Source organism: Pseudopodoces humilis, chromosome 13, assembly GCF_049639895.1.
Source record: "Pseudopodoces humilis isolate 2021_Gansu_Grassland_sample_001 chromosome 13, ASM4963989v1, whole genome shotgun sequence".
Lineage (NCBI taxonomy): Eukaryota > Metazoa > Chordata > Aves > Passeriformes > Paridae > Pseudopodoces > Pseudopodoces humilis.
Window position 1 is genome coordinate 3,188,677 of NC_142212.1, and position 25,385 is coordinate 3,214,061.

The 25,385-nt window shown below is 41.3% G+C and overlaps 1 protein-coding gene across 2 annotated transcripts in view; it reads right to left on the reverse strand.

Moving 5' to 3' along the window:
- VGLL4 (vestigial like family member 4) overlaps positions 1 to 25,385 on the reverse strand; it is a 74,252-nt gene that overhangs the window by 41,070 nt on the left and 7,797 nt on the right. Inside the window, exon 1 of one of the 2 annotated variants that reach the window (XM_005531813.3) lies at positions 2,926 to 3,320. The exons of the other annotated variant lie outside the window; for it this stretch is intronic. Within the exon in view, the coding sequence (XP_005531870.2) occupies positions 2,926 to 3,007 (82 nt within the window). The 5' untranslated portion in view covers positions 3,008 to 3,320. Of the gene's footprint in view, positions 1 to 2,925; positions 3,321 to 25,385 lie in introns of those variants that run through there. 2 annotated transcript variants of the gene reach the window in all.

Genomic DNA, 25,385 nt, shown 5'->3' on the forward strand with positions numbered 1-25,385 from the left:
CCAACCTCACAGTAAAAGATAAATCATCCCACGTTTGAGTAAAGAGCCAACCTCAGGTGAGCTAAACCTGCAGCACAGCCTCACTTTTGAACAGCTAATGGGAGAACTTCCAGCTCTCCCATTCCCAGCCCCAGCAGAAGGACACTTCGCTGCCCACAAAGCAGATCCCATCTACATTATTACCATTTTTTCTCTTCTCCCAGAGAGGAGGCCAAAATCAGAGATGTGTTTAATGAACTAAACAGCACCTGGACAGTATTTCCATGCTGGAAAGTCTGTGGCCGGAGCGGGCCCATGGATGGCACAATTTAGGAGCAGACTGAGATGAAGACACAGCTGAGGTTGTTGGGAGGCTCCTGCCCCTCCCAGCCAGGGAAGGCTCTCCAGGGCTGGCATTAACTCAGCAGCCTGGAGCCCACAGATAACAAATTGCTATCTGTGACTCTTGCTGGGCAAGAAAAAGCAGGACTCCTCTCGGGATGCAAATTACACTCCTCCATGTCGAACCAAAGGCTTGCCAAATGCACACAGCAGAGGAACTTTTCCTATTTCTTAGGTATCAACACATGTCTGATCCACAGGCTGCTGCAAATCCGATAGTTCCAGTGCCAGAAGAGTAAAACCACCAGTAAACTTCATAAAACACACTGACACATCTCACCATCATAGAAATCATCTCAAAAACAAAAAACAAATGTTTCAAGAGAGAATCTAAAGGAACAAGGAACCCATCTGCTTCCTGAGGCCTATAGGCCCATCATTCTTTCCTCTGAAATATCAAACCTGTTTTCCCCACCACACAATGTATTTGTATCTCATCCTACATCTTCAAAAGCACTTTCCAGGAAGGCATCAATTTTTAAGTAGTTCAAGTGTGGCCTTCAATAAATCCCAATTACTTGAGTTTGAGAGGGCGTTTTGTTGTCAATGTAGCTACTACTGCAACAGTGTCCCTGGAAAGACAAGATCCATCACTGCTGACACAACTCACTTATAAAATAAATACTATGGCAGAGGACTGGAAGATCTGTAGGCATCTCTAAAACACCCTTTGAGCTCAGAGCAGATGTTGCCAGTGTTTACACCATTTAAACCATTGGGATATAAACACCTCACTATAAACACCACTGAAGTTTTGCTTTTCTTCTCTTCATTTTGTGTGTGTTTATTTTAGTGTTAAAAATGTTAACTTCTAGAATAAGGAAAATAGCAACAGATGTTTAACCTAAACAAAAACTGCTCTAGTAGAGTGTATTCCTTAAGCTGTTCTTTTGCTTTTTAACTATTAAAGCTAAGATCTGGTTCAATAACAGTTACTGGAGAAGAGGATGGGGAATAAAAAGGGGTCTGGAAAGAATCTTCCATAAATATTAGGCATAATTACAATGAATTGAACTAATGAGCCAAAACTACAGAGTAACAAAACTTAGTCAACATAACACTCAGATGTATTACGTAAATAACGCTTTGCATAAAATTCCATGGTCTTCATCAGAAGTTGTAACAATAACAATAAGAAAACACTAACTACTGCACAGAGCAGTGAAAAAGATAAAGGATCCTGAAATGAAAAAGTTAAAGGATTCTGAAAGTAGTTTCTTTTTTCTTGCTCTAACAAAGAGAGCATTGGATAAGAAAGAAGTTGGGAATTCAACTCCATGGAACCCCAGCTTTGTATTATTCAGCTCAATCTTCTGTAAAAGAGCTTTATCCAAGTGAATATATAATATTTGTGCAGGAAAGAAAAAGCAGGAAAAAAGGAGAAACAAAGATATTAACAGTAAAACAGGGAGACCCTCCACTTCCCGAAGGGAAGAAATGTGGCCATGCTGGTTTAGGGATAGAAAAGACTGTAATTTCCAAAGTGAGATTCAGCTGCCTGTGTTCTGGCCTGCCCTTTTTCTGAGCAGTGTGAACAGATATCTCTTGGCCTGTGTACGCTCCTCATTGTTTCTTTCCTGACAACTCCAGCAAGTTTATTTTCCGAATGAACATGGAAAACGTTCCTGCTGAATCAGAAAAAAAAAAAGAAAAAAAAAAAAAAGAAAAAAAAAAAAGAAAAAAAAAAAGAAAAAGCTTTTCGCGGCGCTTGTGTGTGGCTACAGCAAAACCAGCCCCGCTGCCAAGCCGAATTAGCTCAGTGGTGCCTTTCTCTCCAGGCAAAGCCAAGCCATAACCGCTCCTCGCAGCCGCACGTAGAGAAAACTCCGCGATTAACAAACTGATTTTGCCCTGCTACCTCGGGCGCCTTCCCAGCAGGGCAGGGAGGGCTGACAGCGGGCGGCCAGCGAGCCGCAGCCCCGGCGGACAGCGCGGGCCTTGTGCAAGCCCCGGGGCGGCGCTGGGGGCCGGACAATGGCCACGGCCCGCGGGGACACGCCGGACACCCGGCCGGGCCCACGCGCGTCCGGCCGCGGCCCAGCCCCGCGGCGCCGGCAGAGATGGACAAACCCCAGATGGACAAACCCCCGACGGATAAACCCCAGATGGACAAACCTCAGATGGACAAACCTCAGACGGACAAACCCCAGACGGACAAACCTCAGACGGACAAACCCCACACGGACAAACCCCACACGGACAAACCCCCGCCCGCCCCCCGGCCTTTAGTGCCAGCAGTGCCGCCGGCGAGTGAAAGTTGGCGCTGAAAATGCTGCTTGTGGAAGAAAAAAAAAAAAAATTAAAAAAAAAAAATCACATGAAAAGAAAGAAATCCCTGCCCTGAAACAAAGCTCTGACAACAGCCCGCGGGGCGTCCCGCACCGGCGATCTCCAAAAACATTCCCGCTGACAAACAACAGCGAGCACCGCTGGGAGAAGGATCCTTCCCTGGAAGGGATCCGTCCCTCCCGAGCGGGGGATGGAGGGATCCATTCCCTCCCTGTGCGAGGGCACCGTTGATTTCCCGCGGCGAGGCACTATTACCTTCGTAGCACAGGATGCCGATATTGTTGTTCATCTTGTCCAAGTACTGGTAATTCAACAGGTCCATCCTCATAAACAGCATTTATCGGGCTGGCGGAGAGGAGCGGCTCCGGGAGGGGGAGGCAGACGGTGCCGAGGAGCTCCCGGCTTCCAAACGCCAGCAGAGGCCCAGCCTGGAGCGGGTCGGGAAGGGGGAGCGGGCTCCGACAGCCCGGGGAACGCGAGGGGAACGCGCTGCGAGGCGGCAGGGGAGCCGTGCGGGCGCTTCCCGAGGGCTCTTCCAAGTTTAAAAAAAAAAAAAAAAATTAAAAATAATAATAATTAAAAATAAGAGCGTAAAAGCAAAGCGAACGCGGCGGGGCAGGCAGGGAGGAGGGCGCAGCCCGCTGCGAGCGCCGGCGCTGACAGCGGCAGTGCCCGGCACTGCCCGGCGGGCCCCGCCCCGAGCCCGCCGCCCTCAGCGCCCGGCCCGCCCCGCGCAGGCGCTGCCGGCCGGCGCCGCTTTGTGCTCCTCAGCGGCCCGGCACGGAGCGGGGGGCGGCGGCCGGGGAGGAGCAGGGAGGAGGGAAGGAGGGAGGGTATGGCCGCGTCAGAGCCGCTCGCACAGGAAACAGCGGCGGGAGGAGGAGGAGGAGGAGGAGGAGGAGGCGGCGGCGGCTCGGGGAGGAAGCGGCGCTGAGGGGCCTCCTGCGGGCACGGGCGGCAGCACGGCGGCTCGGGGGGCGGCGGCTGGCCCCGCTGCTAAAAACTCATTCTGCCTCTCTTCGCTCCCCAGCACGGCCTCAGCGCCTTACAGCGAGGAATAATGCGGTTCTACAGCAACAGCAGCCATGGAAGCGCGGCATGGCATGACAGGAATGGTGAATGGAATCACAGGAATGAGAGAGACAATTAAAATAAAAGGCGTGAGGCAGTGGCCATTTCCCTGTGTATATAGTTTATATATAAATAGTTTTAAAAGGTTTCTCTCTCTGCATATAAAGAGGCATCGCATACATTTCTGCAATTCCATCAGGGCACAGCCAGTTCGGATTTTTTAAGGGCTATTAGTGGTTAAACATTCCGGGCTCTGGCTCTTTAGCAGCTGCCAAAGCTCGGGCTGGGATGGCAGAGATGATGGAAACTGGTGCTGCACCTGAAGTCTCGGGCTGATCCGAAAAGAGAAATTAAAAAAGCTGATGGAATCCTGTTTTTCCCTCTGCCCTCTTCAGCTTGGAGCAGAGCTCTTCCCTGCCCGTCTGGGGTAGGGAATCTTCATGGTACACACAAGGGCAGAACCAGTAAAACGCTTTAATTTCCACCCTGAGAACTTCTCCCTTCTGCTAGAGAAAGGGAAGGGATGACATGACAGAGGCAACTCCCACAGCGACACTGTAATGGCATTTTGAGACTTACTTGAACGCTCTGGGTATTTCAATAAGAATGGATAGTTCAAATTAACTGCTGGTGCCAACAGAATAGTCTAAGGAACATTGCCTAGAATATAAAAAAGGTTTCTCCCCACTTCAGATACAGGATGCTGAGGTAACAGCACGTTTCTTGAATAGTATCTAATAAAGTTACAGTTGTTTTGCACAAGTTGCAAGCACACAGACTAAAGCAGGCCATGATATTTTCTAGAAAGAGAGATATCTTTAATAAAGAGTAGTGTATTGTGATTTTTAAGTGGGGCAAAAGAAGTTGTGCATATTGTGCACACTCAGAAATATTCTACACCAAACCATCAAATTAAAACAGCTGTCTAATAAAGACATCAACAAATCTGAGCAATCTAAGACATAAACAACAATAAAAATCCACACCTACAACATCAAAAAAAGAAAGGCATGTTTCCTCAGCATGAAATGCAAGTCCCTCACCAGTTTTAGGGACAATGTTCTGATATGTGCAGTTTTTAACATAGAGAGCATCCCTGAATTCACATGAATGCAACACATTTGTTGGGTGCTTGGGAAGGACAAGAAGTATTCCATTTTTTCACTTCAAAATACTAAAATTTTTGTGGGAGGTGCAGATGATGAGGAAGAAAACACTATTTAAACTCCTTTACAGTGGTGCTCTACAAGAAAAGGGTGCACATGGGCATTACAATCCCAAATCCAATCTGAATTCTCTATATTCAAAGTTTCATATTTCTTCAAGCAGTTTGGAAAAGCGTGGTTGGGTGTTGTCCACAAACCACTGACTACTCAGGAGTGCTGTCCAGACACTAATAGAGAAGTTAATTCTTTATTAGAGCAGTAGTCACTGGTGTACAGGTTTTTAGGCAGTAACGATCCCTGTTAGGTGAATGGCTTTCAGCATTTCAGTACAAACTCTCATTGGACTTGTCAAATGTTGCATAATGAACATGCTTCACAATAAATAATAATAAACTGTACCAAACACCAAGAGCTTCTTGAACTCCTAAATTAAAATATCTATGCTGAAAACAAAGCAATGCCCAGTGAAAGGGTGGGGAGGAATTATCAATGAAAATGTATTTTTTATATTGCATTTTAAACCCAAAATCCATTCTTAGGAAAACTTTCTTTGAAAGAAAATTTTATCATCTCAACAAATCCTTGTCCAGAAGACATCAACCTCAAATACTGACAGGGTCACTGTAAAGAACTTGGTTCCAAATTCTCAATTCAGACTGCTGCTCATCTGAGACATCCTCCACTGAACTGAAACCAATAATCAGTGAATCAGTGGGGGGAAAAGGCAATTTTTCATCAGTTCCTTCTACATCCTGGTAGCTGCAAACACAGCCCCGTGCTGAGGTACCTCTGCCTCTCATTGTCTGGAGTATTTCCTCTAGGATTGCACACTCCCTGCTCCTGGCAGAGAATCCCAGCCCTGAACTTTAACACAACAGCAGCCTCTAGAGGTACCGGGACAGCCACGGGCTCCACTGGGATTTCCATGGCATTTTATTCCAGTTATCCCACAGAGCAGGGGAGAGGCTCCGGCCTCCCAGGGATCTGCTTCACTTCAACACAGAAAGCAAATTCAGTCTGCACGCAGCAATCTCTTACCCCCTCAGGCACAAAAAACAAAGCAAGGAAAGCAAAAAGAGCAGGTAAATCACCACTGTCAATAACAGGGCTTAATATAAAAAGAATTCCTTACTACTGCGTATTATTTGTTCACCTGGATTTTTGTAGGGAAAAAAAAATTAATAGATCGAGTTGGTGATATATCAGATTTGACAGTGAGAGTTTATATACAGGTTTCAGAGAATTTGAACATGCACTTTAGAGCATTACAAACACACAGGGAGCTGCTTTTTTCTTTCTTTTCTCTGCCCTTCTCCACCCTCTCACACCTGCTGCTGCCTCAGGCAGTGCTGAAGAGCCTGAGAAAATGAAATGTCTTTGGTGCCTGCACTCCACAGCATCTTCCAGGGGGAAAATGGGCAAGAATCAACCCCACAGATGGGAGAGAGCTGAAATTCCACCCATGGAGATTATCAGCAGAGAGCAACTATTGAAACAGTGACCAGTTCTGCAACTGAGAGAAAAAATAGTCTTTATAGAGGTGAGACACACTCTGATATGTCTACGTGGCCACACAGTGCTGCTCAGCATAATTCCATTTTTGAGTAGATAATTATCAGCTGCAGCTCCTCAGGTCAGACAGGCACCTCCTGAAACCTCAATGCACACTGAGGAGGAGGTGGAGGAATAAAGCAAGAACATTTAAAAACAGGTTTTACCTTTTTCCTTTCCCTAAAAAAAGAGCAAATTCGAGTTAAGGGTTGCTAGGTGGCGATGTGCCTGAAGGAAAAGGCTTTTCTTTTTCAACACACTCCACTGCAGTGTGTGGGGAAAGTTGTTCTCGACATCCCTGTTCTTGTATTTCTGTTAGAATTCATTGCACAGGAAAGAGGCAAAACAAAAATTCTCCTTGAAGCAGGATGGGGTGTTTGCTTTGAAATGCATTCAGGTGTGATGAGGAAATGCAGTTAATGGACTGGACATGCAGCAAGCCCAGAAATGCATGACAAGGAAAATGACATTTCAAGTTCTTGCAAGCAGCAATCTCACAGCTGTGAGATCCACAACTCTTCCCTCGGTGAGTCAGGTATCACAAAAAATGACTTTACACACTTCTTACAAAGCATTAAGCGCTCACAACTGCACCAGTGAACAGAAGATATCAAAACACACATTATTCCTACATGCATTCTTCCACTATTTTTATTTTCTTAATCACAAAGTTGCATTGCAAATAGATTTTAATCACACCAAACTACCTGCTTCCTTAAAATAAATCAATAATTAAAGAAAGCCCCATCAGGCAGAGCAACTCTGAGCTCAAGCTTGTGCCCTCCTCTTTTACCTGTCCCCTAGTTAAAGGTTCCAACAACGTGCTAGGTATTATAGAACACAAAAGATGCTTTTCTAATTACCACTGGAGCTTCTCAAGGCTGAAACAGGAAGCTTACACCCAATATCGACTTGTAACAAAATAATTTGTGTATTCTATCATTCTTAACATAACCTAAACTTAGGGAATGCTGCTTAAAAAACCCAAACACGGCGTGATCCAGTGAGGAAATCTGAGTGTGTGAGTGTCCCAAAGTGCTGGGATTCCCATAGGAATCCCCACTGAATAAAATGCCAGGAAAACCAAAAATACAGTGATGATGCCTAAGAATGCCTAGAGCTGCAACCACCTGTAGGGCCCAGGAATAAATGGTAATGGCTTGTCTGGACTGGCAGATGGATTTTTTTAAATTTATATTATTATTATTATTTAAATATGCCTTATTGTACTGCAGTTCTTATTCCATACTTCAGTTCTTATTCTGTACTACTCATTTCTTTAAAGACATACATATTTTAAACAGCATCTCACTGCAATGGTAAATAAAAATTTCAGATCATTTGTTTGTAAATATGGAGCGATTTAGGACCAGCTATTTCATACCAGCTCAGAAAATTCCGAGGTATTTATCAGCTCAAAAAGCTTTGGGTTAATTAAAGCCTGCCCTCATCAGCAAGAATCTTTTGTCTCCCACTCCAAATTAAACACACCCACTGTCCTTCCACAGTCTTTTTTAGGTGGGAATTTGGGCCAGGAAAGGCAGAATCCAAGGCAGGGCACAGACAGAGCTTCCCTTGTTGGGTTTGTTGGGTTTTTTTTTGGCAAAAACCACATTTATTTCTGGGTGGATATATAAAATAGGCCCAGAGGTGCTGGATGAGGCCTCTGGTTTATCAAGAATATTTTCCATTTCTCACTGGTATCTTGCAGCTCTCAATTTGCTGTTTTTTTTCCCTTTTTGTTTTCTTAGGCTGGGTTGAGAACACTTCAAAAACACAGCTAGAGCACACAACAGATAAATCTAGTTTATCTGGGTGGAAAAAAATTGTTATGTGCTAATTAAAAACTTGATAATCTTTCCTGTTATTTGAATACTAATTTAAATTTCTGAAGGGTTGATGATAATCACAAACATAATTCAACTTGAACAACAAAGTCTCAAACACCACCAGAGCCTCCAGATGCAAACGTTGCCATGCCCTGACACTGTGTGAGCAGGGCAAAAAAATTACCTTATATTCTTCTAATATGAGAAACAAGAGGATAAAAAAAAACCAAACCAAAGATAATTAAAAAAATGAGAGATTACTAAAGAAAAAAAAGCCAATTTTAAGTCAGCTTGATGCTCAGGCACCTAAACTACTTTTAGCTTAGGAAAATTAGGAGCCAGACCGTGTTTAGAGGTTAGATTTCAAAATTACTGTGCGTATCCCTGAGCTTTGGGAAGAAGCAAATCCAGTTTCCAGAAGCCACTAATTACAGGGTTTAGAAATAAAGCAGAGAACTCTAAGATTGCTAAAGTCTTTGAAAACATTTCCCCTTATAGCTCGCTTGGCAAGACATAAAATACACTTTTTATATATAAATATATATATAAATATACAGGGCCTAATTGAGCTTAGATATCAACATATGTAAATACGTGGAGCTGACTTTGCTTGCACAAAGACTGAATAGTGCAATAATTATAATCACCTTATAAATGAGATAAAACCAGGATTCCCAATGCTGTCCCATGCCCTAAAATCAATCACAACTTTTCTTACGAAATGGAATCATTTTAGCTTCTACACATGACAGCAATTACTCACCCAGAATTTTAAGATTAAAATATTAATAAGGAGCATTGCAAAACCCCATTATATAACTTGCAACCTTCTCCATTAAATCAAAATGAAATTTCATTCAAGCTCTAAGGCTATTCTTTTCTAATTGAGGGTCTTGTTCTCAATTATTTCAAAAGTATTTGTCCTTAATAATATTTTTTACCACACCAAAAAAGAAAACAAAATAAAGCCACAACAACAAACAAAAACAAAACAATCCTTAAAAATGCTCTCACTTATCCCAAAATGTTGTGCTCACAAAAATCCAGCTACTCAAAAATCCTTTGCCCAGGATGCTGAGGGGTGTCCTTTAGATTAACAGAATTAAAAAGAACAAAGAAAACAAGAAAAAGAACAACCCCTTTGCATTATTTAAAGTATTAATACAAGAAGAGCATGTTTTATCCTATAAATATATAATATTATATATTATTTATTCACATATAAATTATTAATATAAATATTATAAAATATTATTATAAATTATTATTTGTGTAGGGTTCTGTAGGACACAAGTGGAATGTTAGAAATTGTCCTAATCCCACTAAATCCTGCAGAGAATTCCCTTGCTGTCCAGAATTACAAATTCAGGTCTCAGAAACAGAGAGATAATAAGGAAAAACCTCACAAAAATAGTCACAAAACTGCTCCCTGTTCCAAGCCAAAACTCCAAGCCCTGTTCCAATTCCACAGGTACACAAAGCATCTTCTCCTTCCAAAAATGAAACCTAGGGAATGCTGAAAATTCCCCACCAAAACTATTTTTCAGTGGAATCAACGCTAGCTTTTTTTTATTGTGCTCTTGCTATTTTTACTCCAAAAAGAAATGCAAAAAAGAAGGGTTTTCTTCGTGTTTTGGAATAAAAAAGACATTTATTTGTTAGTAACTTCCAGCTTTCTGACAAACCAGTAAAGTCTATATTTACATTTCCCATCACTTTCCCTCTGCCAGCACTGCCCTGGTTTTCTTAGGGATCACACAGCCGTCACTCACCACCATTGAAAGCAGAAACCGTTCTTTAAACCAAATTTTTGGTTTTCAATTTACCAAAAAGTCATCAAAATCTCCCTCTGGTGAGCACTGCCCGTGCCACAGGTTGTTCTTGAGGCCAAGAGGAATCCCAGGTGCTGCAGGAATTTGCAGTGACCACAACCTGAGCTTTGCCATGCTTTAGCACTTGCTTGTTTTTAACCCAGAGGCGGAGAGGAAAGGATCACAGCTACCAAATTTTAACCACAAAAAAAAAAAAAAAAAAAAAAAAAAAAGCCTTGGCTGTGCAGATTTGTGGGTACATTTTTATTTTTTTCAGTTTCAAGTTTTTTCAGGTTTTTTTCCCCCAAGGCTCCCATCCACCACCCCCTTCACTTCCTGAAATTCAGCGTTTCCCAAACGTGACAAATATTCCACAACATCCCCAGAATTTCCTCAGACTTTTAAAATCTTTTCCACCTTAGAATCCCCTTTCACTCTCTCTCTCCTTCCAACAATCTCAGCACCCTCCTCAAGCTGTGTTCCCCTGCCACCCTAAACCCATCCCTCTCTTCCCATCACTCCCACCTTACCCATCCTGTCTCACCACAATTTCCCAACCAAAGATTAATTCTTCATGAGCCAGGCTTCAAAATTCCCTGTTTCCAGGCTTCAAAATTCCCTGTTTCCAGGCTTCAAAATTCCCTCTGGACCAGCCACACACAGCACCAAAAGATACTCAGTCATGGGAAGCTGAAATCCCAAAAATGAAGCAACAGATCACTCTCCCTGTCTTGGTTCTTTTCCTCTTGACCTTTTATTTCCTTTCTCTTGAGCTGCAGGTGCTCTCAGATCCATGAACTCAGTGTTTGCTTCTCTAACCCAGTGAAATTCCATCTTCTTTTCCCAAAAGCTGGAAAAACAGATGTCCTGGCTATACTGAAGTTCACATCCACCTCCTTCCAGAGGAAAGGGTAAAAAAGGCATTATTTTGTGACAGGACTGGTGGCTAAAGAGGAAGAAGTCCGGCAGCTCCCCACTGAGATAAAATTCCCCTATAAATAAATCCCAGCTCCTAAGCAAGAAGAACAAAATAAAATTTAAAAAAAAATCAGCTGTAGGTGGTGAGCTGGACTAATTACATAAATCAGATTATTGTCAAAAATTCTGGGCATGTTGCTTGCAGAAGTTGGAGGAATTGAACTGTCATATGAAAATGATTGCTCGGGCTGGGCCAGGACAAATAAACGAGGAGTCACATCCCTGGCGCGAGGCGCTGGTTTGCTGGAAGGGTGATAAAGGAAGAGGCAGGGAGACACGGCGTGCACCAACAAGCACCTCAGCCAGGCATCAAAGCAGGGCACAGCAGCCTCAAAATCAAAAGCTCCCACTTTACAACCTTCATACTGAGTTTCTGTCAGCCTTGCTAATGGGGCTGGAGCAGGACTGGCTGCCAGGTGTGTGAGCAGCCCTGGGTAACTGGTCCAGGAGCTCCAAAATTCGCACTCTGGTGAGCCAGCACTCCCTGCTGAGCTGCTGTGCTTCTGTTTGAAAAGGATCAGCAGCAAAAAGGACACAAAACATTTAATTCAATAAATTATAATTCATATAAAATTATATGAATTAAAGTCACAATAATTTAATGTAATTAATAGATTTTTATATAATGCATTCTAGTTTATTAATAGTTTATTAATAAATTAAATTTAACCAAAAGCTCAAAATCCTGAGCTGGAGACACTCTAGTCTTTACCATTACATGTCTTAGGAATAGGTTTTCAGGAAAAATATTGTAATATATTATTTTTAAAATACAGAAAGATTTAAAGAGTATTGCTCCTTTTATTCTCCCAGTTCTTTATGTTGCAATTCCATAATATTGCAAAGTTTTGCAATGCTGATGCTTTTTTTTAAAGGCCCTTTTCTCCTGCAGGCAACCCAAGATATTGCACACAATTTTATTTTTTTTTCAGCTTTTAAATCTAAACAATATAAAAAATAAAATCATGGAAATTAGGCCTCAAAGTGAATCCACAACTGGAAATTAGTGAAAAGTTTTGAACTGAACTGAAGGCTGATGGTGAAGTGCCAAAACGTTTGGGCTGGGCAGAGCACAACAACTTTTAAAAAGAGTAGATGGATAAAGACTCAAAATACATTTCCCCTTTGATGTCCCATTCATTTAATGCACTCAGCCATGCAGAGATCTGTCTCAGAACAAATTCACTATCTTGAGCTGCCTCTGAAATCAGACACTTAGACACCCATAACACGATGGAAGAAACAATGATATATTTTATTATATATAAAGAGAAGAATGCACCTAAACCAAAGCCACGTGATCCAAATTTTTACTTTAAAAGGTGAATTTTCTAACACTGAATACAGACAATAGATTGGAAATATTATGTGCACAGAATGTCTATCTTCAAGGAGCCCTGCAAACACATTGGGTTTTCACCTGAGGCCAGTCTCCAGAGCTGTGGCAGCTGGAGAAATGCAGGAAGATGAGATTTCCCTGGAGGCACAGAAGCCAGTCAGATCCTGACTCTGCAGGGACCACGCCTTGCTTTCATCCACTCTCATAATTACAAATAAAACAACTCTTGGGCTGGCTATTCCTTTCAGGCAGAACCTGTCTGACCTGTTGATGCACTGACAGTGGGTTTGAAAAGCCACCAGCCAGGGGAGAAGCTTTATTAAAGGAACCCTGGTGGAACACCCACCTCCTTTTCCAGACTCTGCTAAACTCCCCTCTTTACCTTTATCCATGGGGGATGGAAATTCAGCTCCTTCCAGGCACCACGAGGAAGGCTGGAGCTCACAAGGAAGAGAAGTGTTTACCCTCTGCTTGGGAGATGAGCAGCCAATTCCTGCTGGACATCCTGATCTGCAAGCCCAGCAGGGAAAAGCTGATCGAGTTGCATATTTTGGACATTCCTGGATTCTTGTCACCCTTCACACATCTCAGTGAGCACAATCTGCTTCTTAACTTCAGCTAAAAATCCCCCCCAGCCTGACTTGGGTCTCAGGAAAACGTCCTCACATGGTTCCCCTGATCAAATAGACTATTATAGACTATAATATTACTATAATTATATAATATTATAGACTATCCTCATAGCAGAATGAGGGCTCCGCATCCCCGAACCTCATAATAATTAGAATTAATTACTGTCCATGGGAATGAGGCCTGGCAAGGCAGCAGCCTCAGTAAAAAATCTGCAGTGCAGATGATCCCAAGATCAAAGTTCACCTCTCAGAGTTATCAGCAGCAGGATGCAGCTACAAAGGGAAACTCAGCCTCACTTAGATCAGATATCCCAACAGATTCTCCCTGTGCACACACCACTTCCACAGGCAGCACCAAAAGATCATAAACCTGTTGATTTTCTCAAACAAATAAAGCTCCAAAGCCAGCAAGTTCCTATTTTTGCGTATTTTGCCGTGGTGCAGCAGAGTCACCCCCGGTGAATCCGTGTCACTGACAGCACAAAGCGAGACATCAGCCAGCGTGTAACAACACTCACACACCACCCCTGGCAAAGCTTCTGCCTGAATTCTTCTTTTTATGGAATTTTATGCCACCAAGAAAATCCACCTCTGGTGAGACATATCCCACCTCAACATTCCTCCTTTTTTTTCCCCTCTATGTACATGTGGAACATGGATTTTTAAAGTTCAACCCGGCCCCCAGTGCAGGCGCTGTTCTCAGATCATTCTCATTTACTGACAGGCACTAACATTGATTTTTAGACCCCACTTCCTCCTCAGCTTCTCCAGCACTGAACCCTCAGAGCTCTGTCAGCCTCAGAAGTGTTGGGAAAACGTGCTGAAGCCTCTCCCCAGCCAGACCAACTCCAGAGACAACCATCACACCACAGAATATTTCAACAACACCGTTTCTGTTGAGCTAATTTAAGCTGTTTTATACTCCCAGACAGCTCAGCTTAAAGCCTGCTCCACTCAGCTTTCCTTTGCTTGCTGGAAGATTGAATTTATGTCAGGAATGTCCGTGCAGTGGAGACAATCCCAAAGAAACCAATTAGGAATCGGCATGGGGGGCGATATCCGAGCGCTGCCAGAGGTTATCAAATACCCAGCAGCTCGCTGAGTTTCACAGATAAAAAACACTGTAAAGAAGGGCTACAGGTGGTTTTGCTGTGTTGCATAAGAAAGGTTGAAAATCAATCCTGCACCTTTGGATGCCAGAGTTGAGCGATGCTGTTTAGGACTGCACAGATGGCAGAGCGACCGCCACACAAACCCCAACAGGAACACGGAGTTCTCATTTTCACACACCACCTCTAATATTAATAAAGATTAATATTATCCTGTATTAATTAATATCCTGGTCTGGTGTGACTGAACTGCAGGAAAAGCTCTGAAGATTGGAATCAGTTACAATGGTTTATACTGAGGCAGTGTGTGTTGATCAGATCAGTGAACTCACTAAACTGACGCTGCTGTGTCATGACAGCTTCCCAAAGTTGGTTTCCTGTATTGGTCTCCAAGTAAAATTGATAATACACAGCCTAAAACCGGGAACAAGCTGGGAGGGGATGTATTGGTGACACCAGCATTTGTCATGCTGTTATTTCATCCCTCATATTATTATTTTATCCCCGATGTCACAGGGCACAAACTGTTGTTGCTGATTTAAATCACACCAGGTGCAGCCCCTCCTTCTCAGTACAGTGATAAAACCAAATCCCACAGCCTGCAAAAACAGTTCTGGGCTAAAATATGATTGTAGCAGACTTCAAGGAATGATGTTGCAGCTCTTAAAAGAACTTTTAAGTTGTCCATTCCTTTCTCCCCAGCCTCCAGCTTAATTCCCTATAGAATTCCCTGTGCTTTTCCAGCTTCCTTCTCATACATTTACTTCAGAAGCACCTGGATATTAAACCTTATAAAATATTTATATATCTAAACTCCTATGAATTATGGGCTAAACCAGCATTTCACACCATGGCAATGAAATTGTGCTAAGAATGTTCTAGCACAGGACAGCCTTGTCCTCCCTTCACCCCCATTTTCACCATGCTCTGTTAGAATTCTTCACCCTCAGAAGATCAGCTATCAAATTGCAGAGTTACATTTCAGCTAAAGCTGATGACACCAACCTCCAACTGCAACAAAAGCACCTTCCAATTTTTCCTTGCTATTTCAACCAAATGCAAAAGAAAATCTAATTTAAAAAAAATAAATTAACTATTACTTAAAAGCATTAAATATTTTAAACTTCATTACGCTAATAACGATTAATTTCTGTGCAATCAGAATAATTTCAGTTACTTGACAAACTGCATTATATGGATTTCCTTACAGCCATACAAATTCCAGGACACCAATTCACATGGAACATTTAATTAAATAGCTGGCCCACGGAATTTAATTCCAGCAATAAGTTGCACGCCCATTTGCAACCTCCAATCTGCACCACTGCCTTCATAATGGCAGGTAGAAGGAAAATTAAAAACAAGACCTCAGAGAACACAGAGAGTAAATTGAAAGAGACCTTAAAAACCTAAAATCTTCATTTATAGCTTCTATTTCTCAAAAAAAAAATCAGTTATTCTGTATCAGGCACCAGAGAAATTATTTCTCTTCTCTATGTTTTAATAATCAAAAGAAGTCATAAGGTAGAATAAATATTTTCATAAATATGAAAATTTGCATAAATATTTTCCCCTTGCTTCAATGAACATGCAATTTAAACCAATTAAAAGGGAAAATTATGATCCCTATCCAACTTCATGAAGAACAGGAATCCAAAGAGGAAAGGGAAAGAAGGAGTTTGTAAAAATATATTTGGAACCTGTCATGTCAGAAGGAAAAAAACTCTGTCCCAGCTAAACCCAGGACAGAATCCAATCTGAGAAATAAATTAAAGTTCTTCCACAAAACCCTTTCTTTAGTACTTTACAGACCTGAATTGAAATTGCTGGAGTGCTACCAGAACCTGCTGTTATCAGTGACTGAAACTGTGGGGCATAGGCTGGAACAGAGCAGTGCTGGCCAGGAGGGAACAGCCACAAGCAGCAGTAAAAATCTACATTTTTCATTGGCATTTTCAATGACATTTCATTGTCAGCCTCCCTCCCATTCCTAATTAATATTTGAGTATGGCAGAGCAGAAAGTAGCATTAATAGGATTGCATCAGGGTCAGTGGAACGGCTCATAATGCCACTGGCCCTATTTCTGAGGAGGAAAAAGAGAAATAAATTCAGGATAGATGCCAGCTGATCAGACAAACACAAATCTCAACAGGTGACATAAAAAAGAGTCCAGAGAGAACACATCAGAGTGCAGGCAGATATAACAACATTCAGGATTTTATTACAGCATGGTTCTGCATTGTCATGTGGGTTTGCCAGGTTGCCTCTGCTCCACCTATAAATGGATAAATTTCATCTTGAAGCCTTGCAAAAATCAAGCCCTTAGAACTCCAGAAATTGTCTTAAGCCATTGAGAAACCCACCACATCCCAGGTGCTCACAGAATCCCTGTTTTACCATGGAAAGGGCATTTTGAACCACATCCCAGGTGCTCACAGAATCCCTGTTTTACCATGGAAAGGGCATTTTGAACCATGCTCTGCCAGCTGCTGGGGTTTGGTTGGGTAACTACAAAGTGAACAAGAAATCCATGACATTTCATTGCTGATGTCAGCCCCCATTCCAGCTCTGAACTCTGCTGGCACGCTCTGGGCAGCGAGGAGCCAGCCTGGACAGAAAGTTTAAGTGACCTTTAAAGGCAAAACATCTGTTGGGAGTCATGAGAAGCTGAGCCACTGTTCAGGGAGCAGCTCCTGCCAGGAACACGCTGGGGCTCATCAGCAGCACTGGTCACACAGCTCTGAGCCTTCCACTGAGATCAGGAACTACAATTTCTAAAAATGCAATGAACATAAATCTAATTTTTATTTTTTTTTTAATTTTTAATTTTTTTTTTCTAAATTCTTCCTTTCCACAGAAGACAACAGTGCAAAGCCCATTATTTTCCTTCATACTCAAACATTGACAAATGACATTCTTAATAAGCTGTGCACCTATTTCATTCAACATATCAATATATTATTGATTGATAATTCTGTTAAGGACTACTATATGTGCTGATGTAATTATCCAAACATACTTCTGAAATTGGAGTTCATCATTTTGGAATAAAAGAGTAATTTGAGTAGGTACAAATGTAGCATACATTATATATATGTAATATATATCACATATATATTATATAATATATTATATAATATATTATATAATATATTTTATAATATATTTTATAATATATTTTATAATATATAACATATTATACATAATATAAATATAAATGAAATATAGATAAAATAGAAATATAATATAGATTTAAATACAAATAAAATACAAATAAAATACAAATAAAATACAAATATTTATTATATACATGTACATGTATATAATGTATATATGTATGTTATATATATATTACAGATAATTACATATATATATTACCATAGTTATATGGTAAGTATCAGCATTCTGCAATAAATGTATCCTGAAAAAAAAGATTCTGAAAAAAAAAATATTCTGAGAAAATATATACCCTGAAAAAATATAAATATTCTGAAAAATATATATATCCTGCAAAAGATCCTGATATAAATATATATCCTGAAATATATATATCCTGAAAATATAGATATATCCTGAAATAAATATATATATCCTGAAAGACATCTCTTACATGATATCTTCTATATGATATCATATATATCTTATATATGTCTCCCAAAGACAGGTCCTTGAACAGTAAGACCACAGAATTCAGTGCTGCTCCACCTGAACAGATTGGAATTCCAGAGCACTCCTGGAAAACCATGATATTGTCTGCTGACCAGGAAAATCTAAGGATAAAAACAACTGACCTCGTATTTTGGAGAGGAGTTCAAATGGGAAATGACAGGTTTTGTACATTTCTTAAATCAGGTATTATTCCAGGCCAGCAAGAGGCAGGGATGGACTGGGCACTCCAGTCAGGAGCCAGATCCATCCAGCCCCAAAGAGAGCAAACAAAGGCAGGAGGTTTCCAGGAATGAAGTCACAGTTGTAACACACAGATGTTTTCACACAAACCAAACAGACAACGTGGGCATGACCCAGAAAATAAAAGCAGTTCCTGCTCTTGGCGTGCTTCCAGAAAAAAGTCCCGGTGCTCCTACTAAAATTGTTCCCTGTGAAACAAGACAATGCACCAAGGGCTGTTTCTGCACAACTGTTTAGAATTTCCCTGCCTTACAGAGCAATAAAAGCAAATTTATTCCAGTGCTATGAAATTATTATCACCCAGTACAACATTGTTACAGGGGGTGCACAGAAATATTCTTGAAGTGTTTTGGGTCACCTTTCAATGAATGTGTCATCAAGCTTAAAGTCAGAATAGAAAAGGGAAAAAAAAAAAAATCAGAGAAGAGTAATAAATCACTCCTCACTTTTCAATTTGCTAAATAAGAAGCATTTCTCCTTTTAAGCCTATGGATGTCAGAATTGTGACATTGTTTATAGCTGCCCTGCAGATTTGTAGCCAAAATTCTGCTTTCTACAGGGAATTGAGTTTTGAGTCAGCAGCAAAAGAAGGGGAAAAATTAAAAGCAAGTAATTTTGGTGTTTGCTTCTTGGAGAAAACATAAGTTTCTTTTCAGGCTGAAGCAAAGCACTGCTGCTTTTTTTTCCTTTCTTGAACAACAGAACAAAAGGCAGAAGTTAATAAAGCAGTGTGTTAATTGACTGTATCCTCTCTGTTTCACAAGCCATTCCATCAGAACACTCACCTTGGATTGGAAAATCCATGCTCAGATCCCTCCTGCTCCAGCTCAGAATTTGAATGGCATACCATAAATAAAGTCTGGGTTCCCAGCCAGGGGAAAAAGAAAATTCCAAACAGATGCTTATTAACTAAGAACTTGCATGTTGCTTTTTACAACAGAACTGTAAAATTCCTGTGATCGTTTCACTAAAGACTGTGTGACTGAACAAGGAGTGAAGGTTGCATAGGACCACCTCAATTTTAACTTTTAACTTTTATTTTAAAGGCAATTTTAACTGCTGCTGAAAGAACTGGGTTTATAACGCTGAGCCTGGTTTAAGACGCGGTGTTGGAGGCAACAAGGAAGTTGCAAAGTGCTCGATTCCAACCCTTCCAGACACTTGATAAAGTGCTGAAAAAAGTAACTACTGAAACAAGTCCATTAAAAAAAAAAAAAAAAGTGGTAAATATGCCAAATCCAAAGTCCTGCTGAAGTATTTGAACTCTTTTCCTCTGACCATGGCATGTCCAGGGGTGTCCTGTGTGCTCTCTGTGCTCTTGCAGGACACCCAGGAGAGCACCCTGCGTTCTTCCACTCACCCTGCAGTACTTCTAACTAACAAACTTTTAACAAAGAACTTTCCTTTTTGCTTCCAAAAACCACATTGAACACACTGAGCAATGTGTACCATGGGAAGAACTGCCAGACTTCCAGGACACCTTCCATCCCCAGCAGAAACCTCCTCAGACAACCAGGGAATAATTTAATAGACAACCTAACCAGAGAATAATTTCCCTGCATTTCTGGGGAATTCAGGCTGGAACATCTTTGGGTTCTGGTAAAGCAGACAAGTCCCAAGGCCAGCATTTGAGACAGGACAATCATTTAGGAGCATGTGCATTGATGAGTTCCATATGGGATGTGCCATCCCTCAGCAGCCTGGTATTCAGCCAGCTGTGCTTTGCAGATCTCTGCTTGGGATCTTATGACAAATTCCACCCCAGCAAGGAGATTCCTCCCCCTCCACTTGCCAGACAACATTTAGAGAGATAAAGTTTCAGCCAACACCGTTTATTTGCGGGGGGAGATGCCAGCAGCCCCCATATTTCATCCCAAATTGAAGGGCTCAGGAAGAAAAGCCACAATTGTGTGGCTGCCTGGGCAGGAACATCTGGGGTGGCTGAAGGATGCTGTGACGTGTTTACAAACTGCAGGCAGCTGAACTTATTTTTATAAATTCATTCCAAAGGCCTTTTGTTCCTGCAGGAATTTCCATCCCTCTGCTGGCTCTGCTAATGGGGTTCCCCTGCTACTGAAACACATCGAGGCGCCAGGCAGACAATTGCCCCATTTTCCAGCCTATTTAACAAGTTGAAAACATCCTTTTATTTTCTTGCTACAATAAACTGGGAGGGGGGAAAAAAGAAAAAGAAAAAAAGGGTGAAACTTTCTGGGGGTAAGAATAATTCATTGTTTTTTATTGGTTTTTTTTTAAAACAAAACAAGCCAAGCAAGCAGTTGTCCTACACACTGGTACTTCCAAGAAAATCCTAAAATTAATGGGATGGCCCTGACAGCACTCACAGGAAGCCACTCTGTGAGAGCCTGAGTGATACAAACAGCTAAAGGTTTTGGAAAGACAAAAAGCAGAAGGTCAGGAGTTCAGCCATTCAGATATTTTACTAAAAAAAACAGTTTTTTTGACGTTTAAAATGAAGAAGATATTAGTATTTTCTGATGTAAATCTCATCAATTTAAAAGCAGAATGCTCTGCACGTTGTTACTGGCAGTTTTATTATTTCAAGCTTTGTTTTGGTATTCATACAACAGCAGATGATTCAGGCTGCACCTCAAGGATTGAACCATTTACATTTTTCCATCACATTATTACTATGCTGAAACAGCACATCTCCATACTTTCCCCCCTTCCATTAAAAATAAAAAAAGATGATTTATGTCACTAGTTCCACTCCAAAACTAACAGGACTCCCCCCACCATTGATCAAGCATTACTCACACGACAAACTGATAAATGCACTTTTAACACCTCTCCTGGCTGTTAAGGGATTACAAATGTAGATTTTTGCTGACACTGCTCCTTAGAAATTAGAGCTTTTCCTTCAGGAAACTTCAGTTTCTCTTTTGCTGGACAGCACAGATAAGCTCTGACCACAAACACAGTTGTTAATTATGAATTAATTTCCACAATTAAAGAGTTACAGAACACCACCAGTCCTATCACACCTCTAATTTTTAAGGCCAACTTTTTGTGTCTATCAAATATCTGCCTCTTCTCTCAGCCAATCTGGCAAAAACACAACCAAATCAATATTTTAATTAACCATAAAAGAAGAAACAAACATCCATGTGGTGAATCCATCTATAGTCATATTAGAAATTATCCTGGAGAACTTCTCACTCTCCCCTCAACCAAAGTCCTGAAGAAGTTGCCAAGCTCTAAATGAAAATTTGTGCTGGGCTGGTTAATAAGAGATGCCCAAGAGTTGAGAAACCCTGATTAAAACCCCCCAAACTCTGAAAGCACTCAGAAAAATGCACACATCATAAATTTATTTACAAAATGCAAAATAAAAATCTGAATTCAAGTGGTTGTGTGGCTCTCAACCAAGCAGGATTGCAGCAAGTTTTGTCCTACAAAACAAAAAACTTCATTGCTGGAGGAGTCCTGGAAGTCACAGGAAGGAAGATTTTTTTAATAGAAGCATCATTGCAACCTTTTCATTAAAAGATAAATTCTTATTTAGGCTAAACTGGGAAAAAGCAAGGCAGGGATTCAGTCGGTCTTTGCAATGACTCCCAGGTAAAGGAACAGAACCCAACACTCTCCAAACAAGGAATTTAAGGACACAAATATATTTTAGATCTCAAAATAACCCTGAACATATTAAACCAACTGGATTCCCTTCCACCCCTGAAGCAGAAGTTCCATGGATGAGCAGCAGCACCAAAACCTCTCTTAATTCACAACCCAAGACCTTTTCCATTTCTTTCTTCCTTTGGTACAAGATTTGCTATTTTGAACCTACATGTGGAAATGAAACACAAAAGGCAAGTCACATGATAAGATTGTGTTCTACTGGAAATCCTTCCTGGTTTTGAGTAATATTTTGCTACAGAATATTCCCTGTCCTTACATTAAAATTCCTCCCAGTTCTACTCGGAACGTGGTGAAGTTGTGAGCAGAAAATAAACAAGGATTATGTGCTGCTCCCCATTCTTCTGAAGCAGGTGAATCTCTAGAAAAAGGGAAAAACAAACCAAACCAATGCTGGAAAAACCTCACAATCCTCCAAAAACCAAACTGCAAATGATCCTTGAGACTCCCTTTGTACCAACTGCACTCAGGGACCAAATGCCATCCAATTCCTCACCTTTTAGTCACTAAAACACCTTCAGGATCTGGGGCATTTTCAGAGCTGATGGAACTGTTCCCACAGCAGGATGGAAGCTCTTTAAAGTTCTGCAGACATTGGTTTTAAATCCTGCCTCAGGCTTGCTGCTGCCCATAATTTGCCAGAAATTTACACAACAAACAGTGGCAGCGTGGGTGGAAGGTCCTGGCGATGCTGGAAATATTTCATCATTAATATCTTCAACAGGAGTAACAACACTCAAGTCTAATTCTGCTATAAATACTGCTTGTTTTCTTATTTAAAACAATAAGCTTACAGAGTCACCATCTTCTTCAACAGGGCTAAAAAAATAATAAATTCTCCTCAGCTCAGCCTCGAAGCAGGATCTTTTTTGGGTGATCAGCTATCCAAAACAAATAATCATTGCATGATTATTATTCATGAGGAGGTGGCAGCCAGCACCAAATTCATGCTCCTAATGAACTCCTGCTACCAGTGAGGAACAGTAAAAACTGCTTGGTGCCTCTTGTCTACACGAGGATTTTATTACAAAGCGGATTAGGGCAGGGATTTTAAAGCACAATAATTCTTCTGTACTAGAAATATCAACTGTATGGCCTGGCTTAATTATTTGAAGTGGATTAAACTAAACCACATAAAAGCAACTGTTGCCAAACAATAACAGTGTTCACAGGCAAGGAGTGTGGAATTGCAGTTCCAGGCTGCCCTGCACACATGTGACTGATGGCACATGTGCAAGGAGCATGGATTCATCAAAGATAATTCTTTTTTTTTTTTTTTTCAATGTAGTTAGTTCTCTATCAGTTTTGCAGAACATAAATCAAGACTCAACAGGTATGGATTTGGTCCAAGGCATTAAAATACAAAGTTTTACCCGGGACTTGGTGGTGCCATTAATGAATGAGCTGTTCCCAAACCTTTCATTTCCTTCTGGAAGTGTATTTTTCTCCTGCCTGCCCACAGCAGACTTCTCACTATATTGCCCTGAGAGAGTGAGAAAAGACAGGTTTTTTTCTCATTCTTTCCCATATTTTTAAACTGGGCTTACATATTGGAGGGAAGTGCAAAATAAAGTGTTCCTATAAACCCACACAGACAGAGTACAAAGTGCTTACAATAAAATCTGCAAGCACAAGTCCTGATTAGTGTTTTCCTTCACTATTATCTCAATGTCAAGATTATGCTTTTAAAGCTCTGTTTATAACTGAAAGACCAGTTCCCAAACCCCTTAGACCAGATAAATACGAAATGATAATCCTCCTCACTGCTTGAATACTTGCTAAACCCTCCCAGCTGATCCTGTGCTGTTCCAAAAGCAGCCAGATTGAGCCCTGAGCAGATGAGAGATCAGAACAAGCCCAGCAAGAAGTGGGCAGGGAGAGAAGAGCAACGAGTGTCAAGCGTCTCATTGAAAACTGCAAAAATTGACTTTACAAGAGCCCACGTTCTGTAAGGTTTAAGGCCATGATGACAACAAAAAACCAGCATGGATGCCCTTCATAGAGATGGTTACTTCTTCTAAATCCTATTTCTGAAGCCCTGAAAAGATCCCAGGAAGACCCTCCATGTGCAGATGAAATAGTTGCACATCACCTACGGCTCCTCACCAGGGGAAACAGATTTTTTTAAATGGCCTTTCCTCCTCTATTGACAATTCAGAAATTAGTGACCAGCCTTAACATGTCTGGCTAACAATGACATCATTGCCTGTCTTCTGATTTTCTAAGTACAGATCCACTGTAGAATAAACTTAAATAACTGTTCACATCCCCATGGTAAGAGTTAAAATGCCAAACTGCAGTAGCCATTCCTGCTCCATAATTAATCCTTCCCGTGACACCATAGTTAAATAAACGTGGTTCATAAATTTTCATTGCTAACAAGTGCAGGATGATTTAAACTGGGAGCTGTTGAAATCCAGTTTATAGTTCCTGAGCTAAACCAGAGATGAGAGTGAAAGCAGCAGCCAGGGTTAGCTGATCACTGAGCAGGGAATCCTGCCCAGTGCGGAAACTGGGGATCAACTGGGGGCCACCCATCAGTGCTGGGCATCACTCAGTGGCTCTGCCCTGGGTTTCATTCCTCCCTCTTTTCATTAGCATAATTATAACCTTTTATTTCAATAATTAAATTGTTCTTATCCCAAACCACAGGTTTTACCTTTTTCTGATTCTTCTCCCCACCCCAGCAGGGCTGGGGACATGCAAGGGAGGAGCTCTGTGGCACTTGGTGGCTGACTGAGGTTAAACTCATTTCTTTAAGAGCTGCTAAGTTGAAAAGTGTTTGTTTTAAACCAGCTCATGATTTGTACACACACTGAGACACTCCAGTATTACTTGGCCCTGCAGTGAGTGCCCACAGAGACAGGGGGATCCTTCACTTGTCAAAGCTTTAAGTTCATGAATATTGGTAATATTGCTGCACTCTGGTCATTGCTGGAACATTGGAAACACTGCAGAACTCTGTTTTAGACAAAGTGACTGTGATTAGAGAAATACAGACAGCACCACTGCTAGAACCTCACTGAAAGCTCAAGGATAACAGCTAAATTCAATATTTAAAACTAACTTCCAAACTAACTTCTTTTTACCCAGAAGAAGAACAGGGACAGCTCTGCTCATTTCTTTCCTCTCAGCAGCTCCTGCCACTGCAGAGCTCTGGGGTGTGATACAACAGCAGGGCAAGCTGGAGACAGCACAAGTTAGAAGCTGCAGAGTGGCATAAATCTAATTAAGTCTAAGTGGTAAGACTAAAGGAATGTAAATTAGAACCAGATCCACATCAGCTCCCTCACATGCGAGTTGCACTGAATCAGCCCTCCCCTGGATTCTCTAAATCAAACATTCCTGCCCTGTGGAGCTCAAAATCAAACTACAGTCTTAGGCAATAGTTAACCAAAAAGAACGCATTTAAGCTCAAGAAAATGGAGAGTACAAATTCAAAATACACTTTTTAAAATGTATCCAAAAGAAACCCAATCTCCAGGCCAAAGTCATGGTTGAAATGATTTCCTCCAGGAGCTCCACTGCTGTTCATTTCACCAGTAATAGTCAATAACTGGGGCAAATCAACCAAACCATCCCTCTGCAGTGGCACCACTGAAAACTCGGTACTTATCCAGCAGCAAAGTGAACAGGCAAGAACAGCAAAACCAATGCTCATT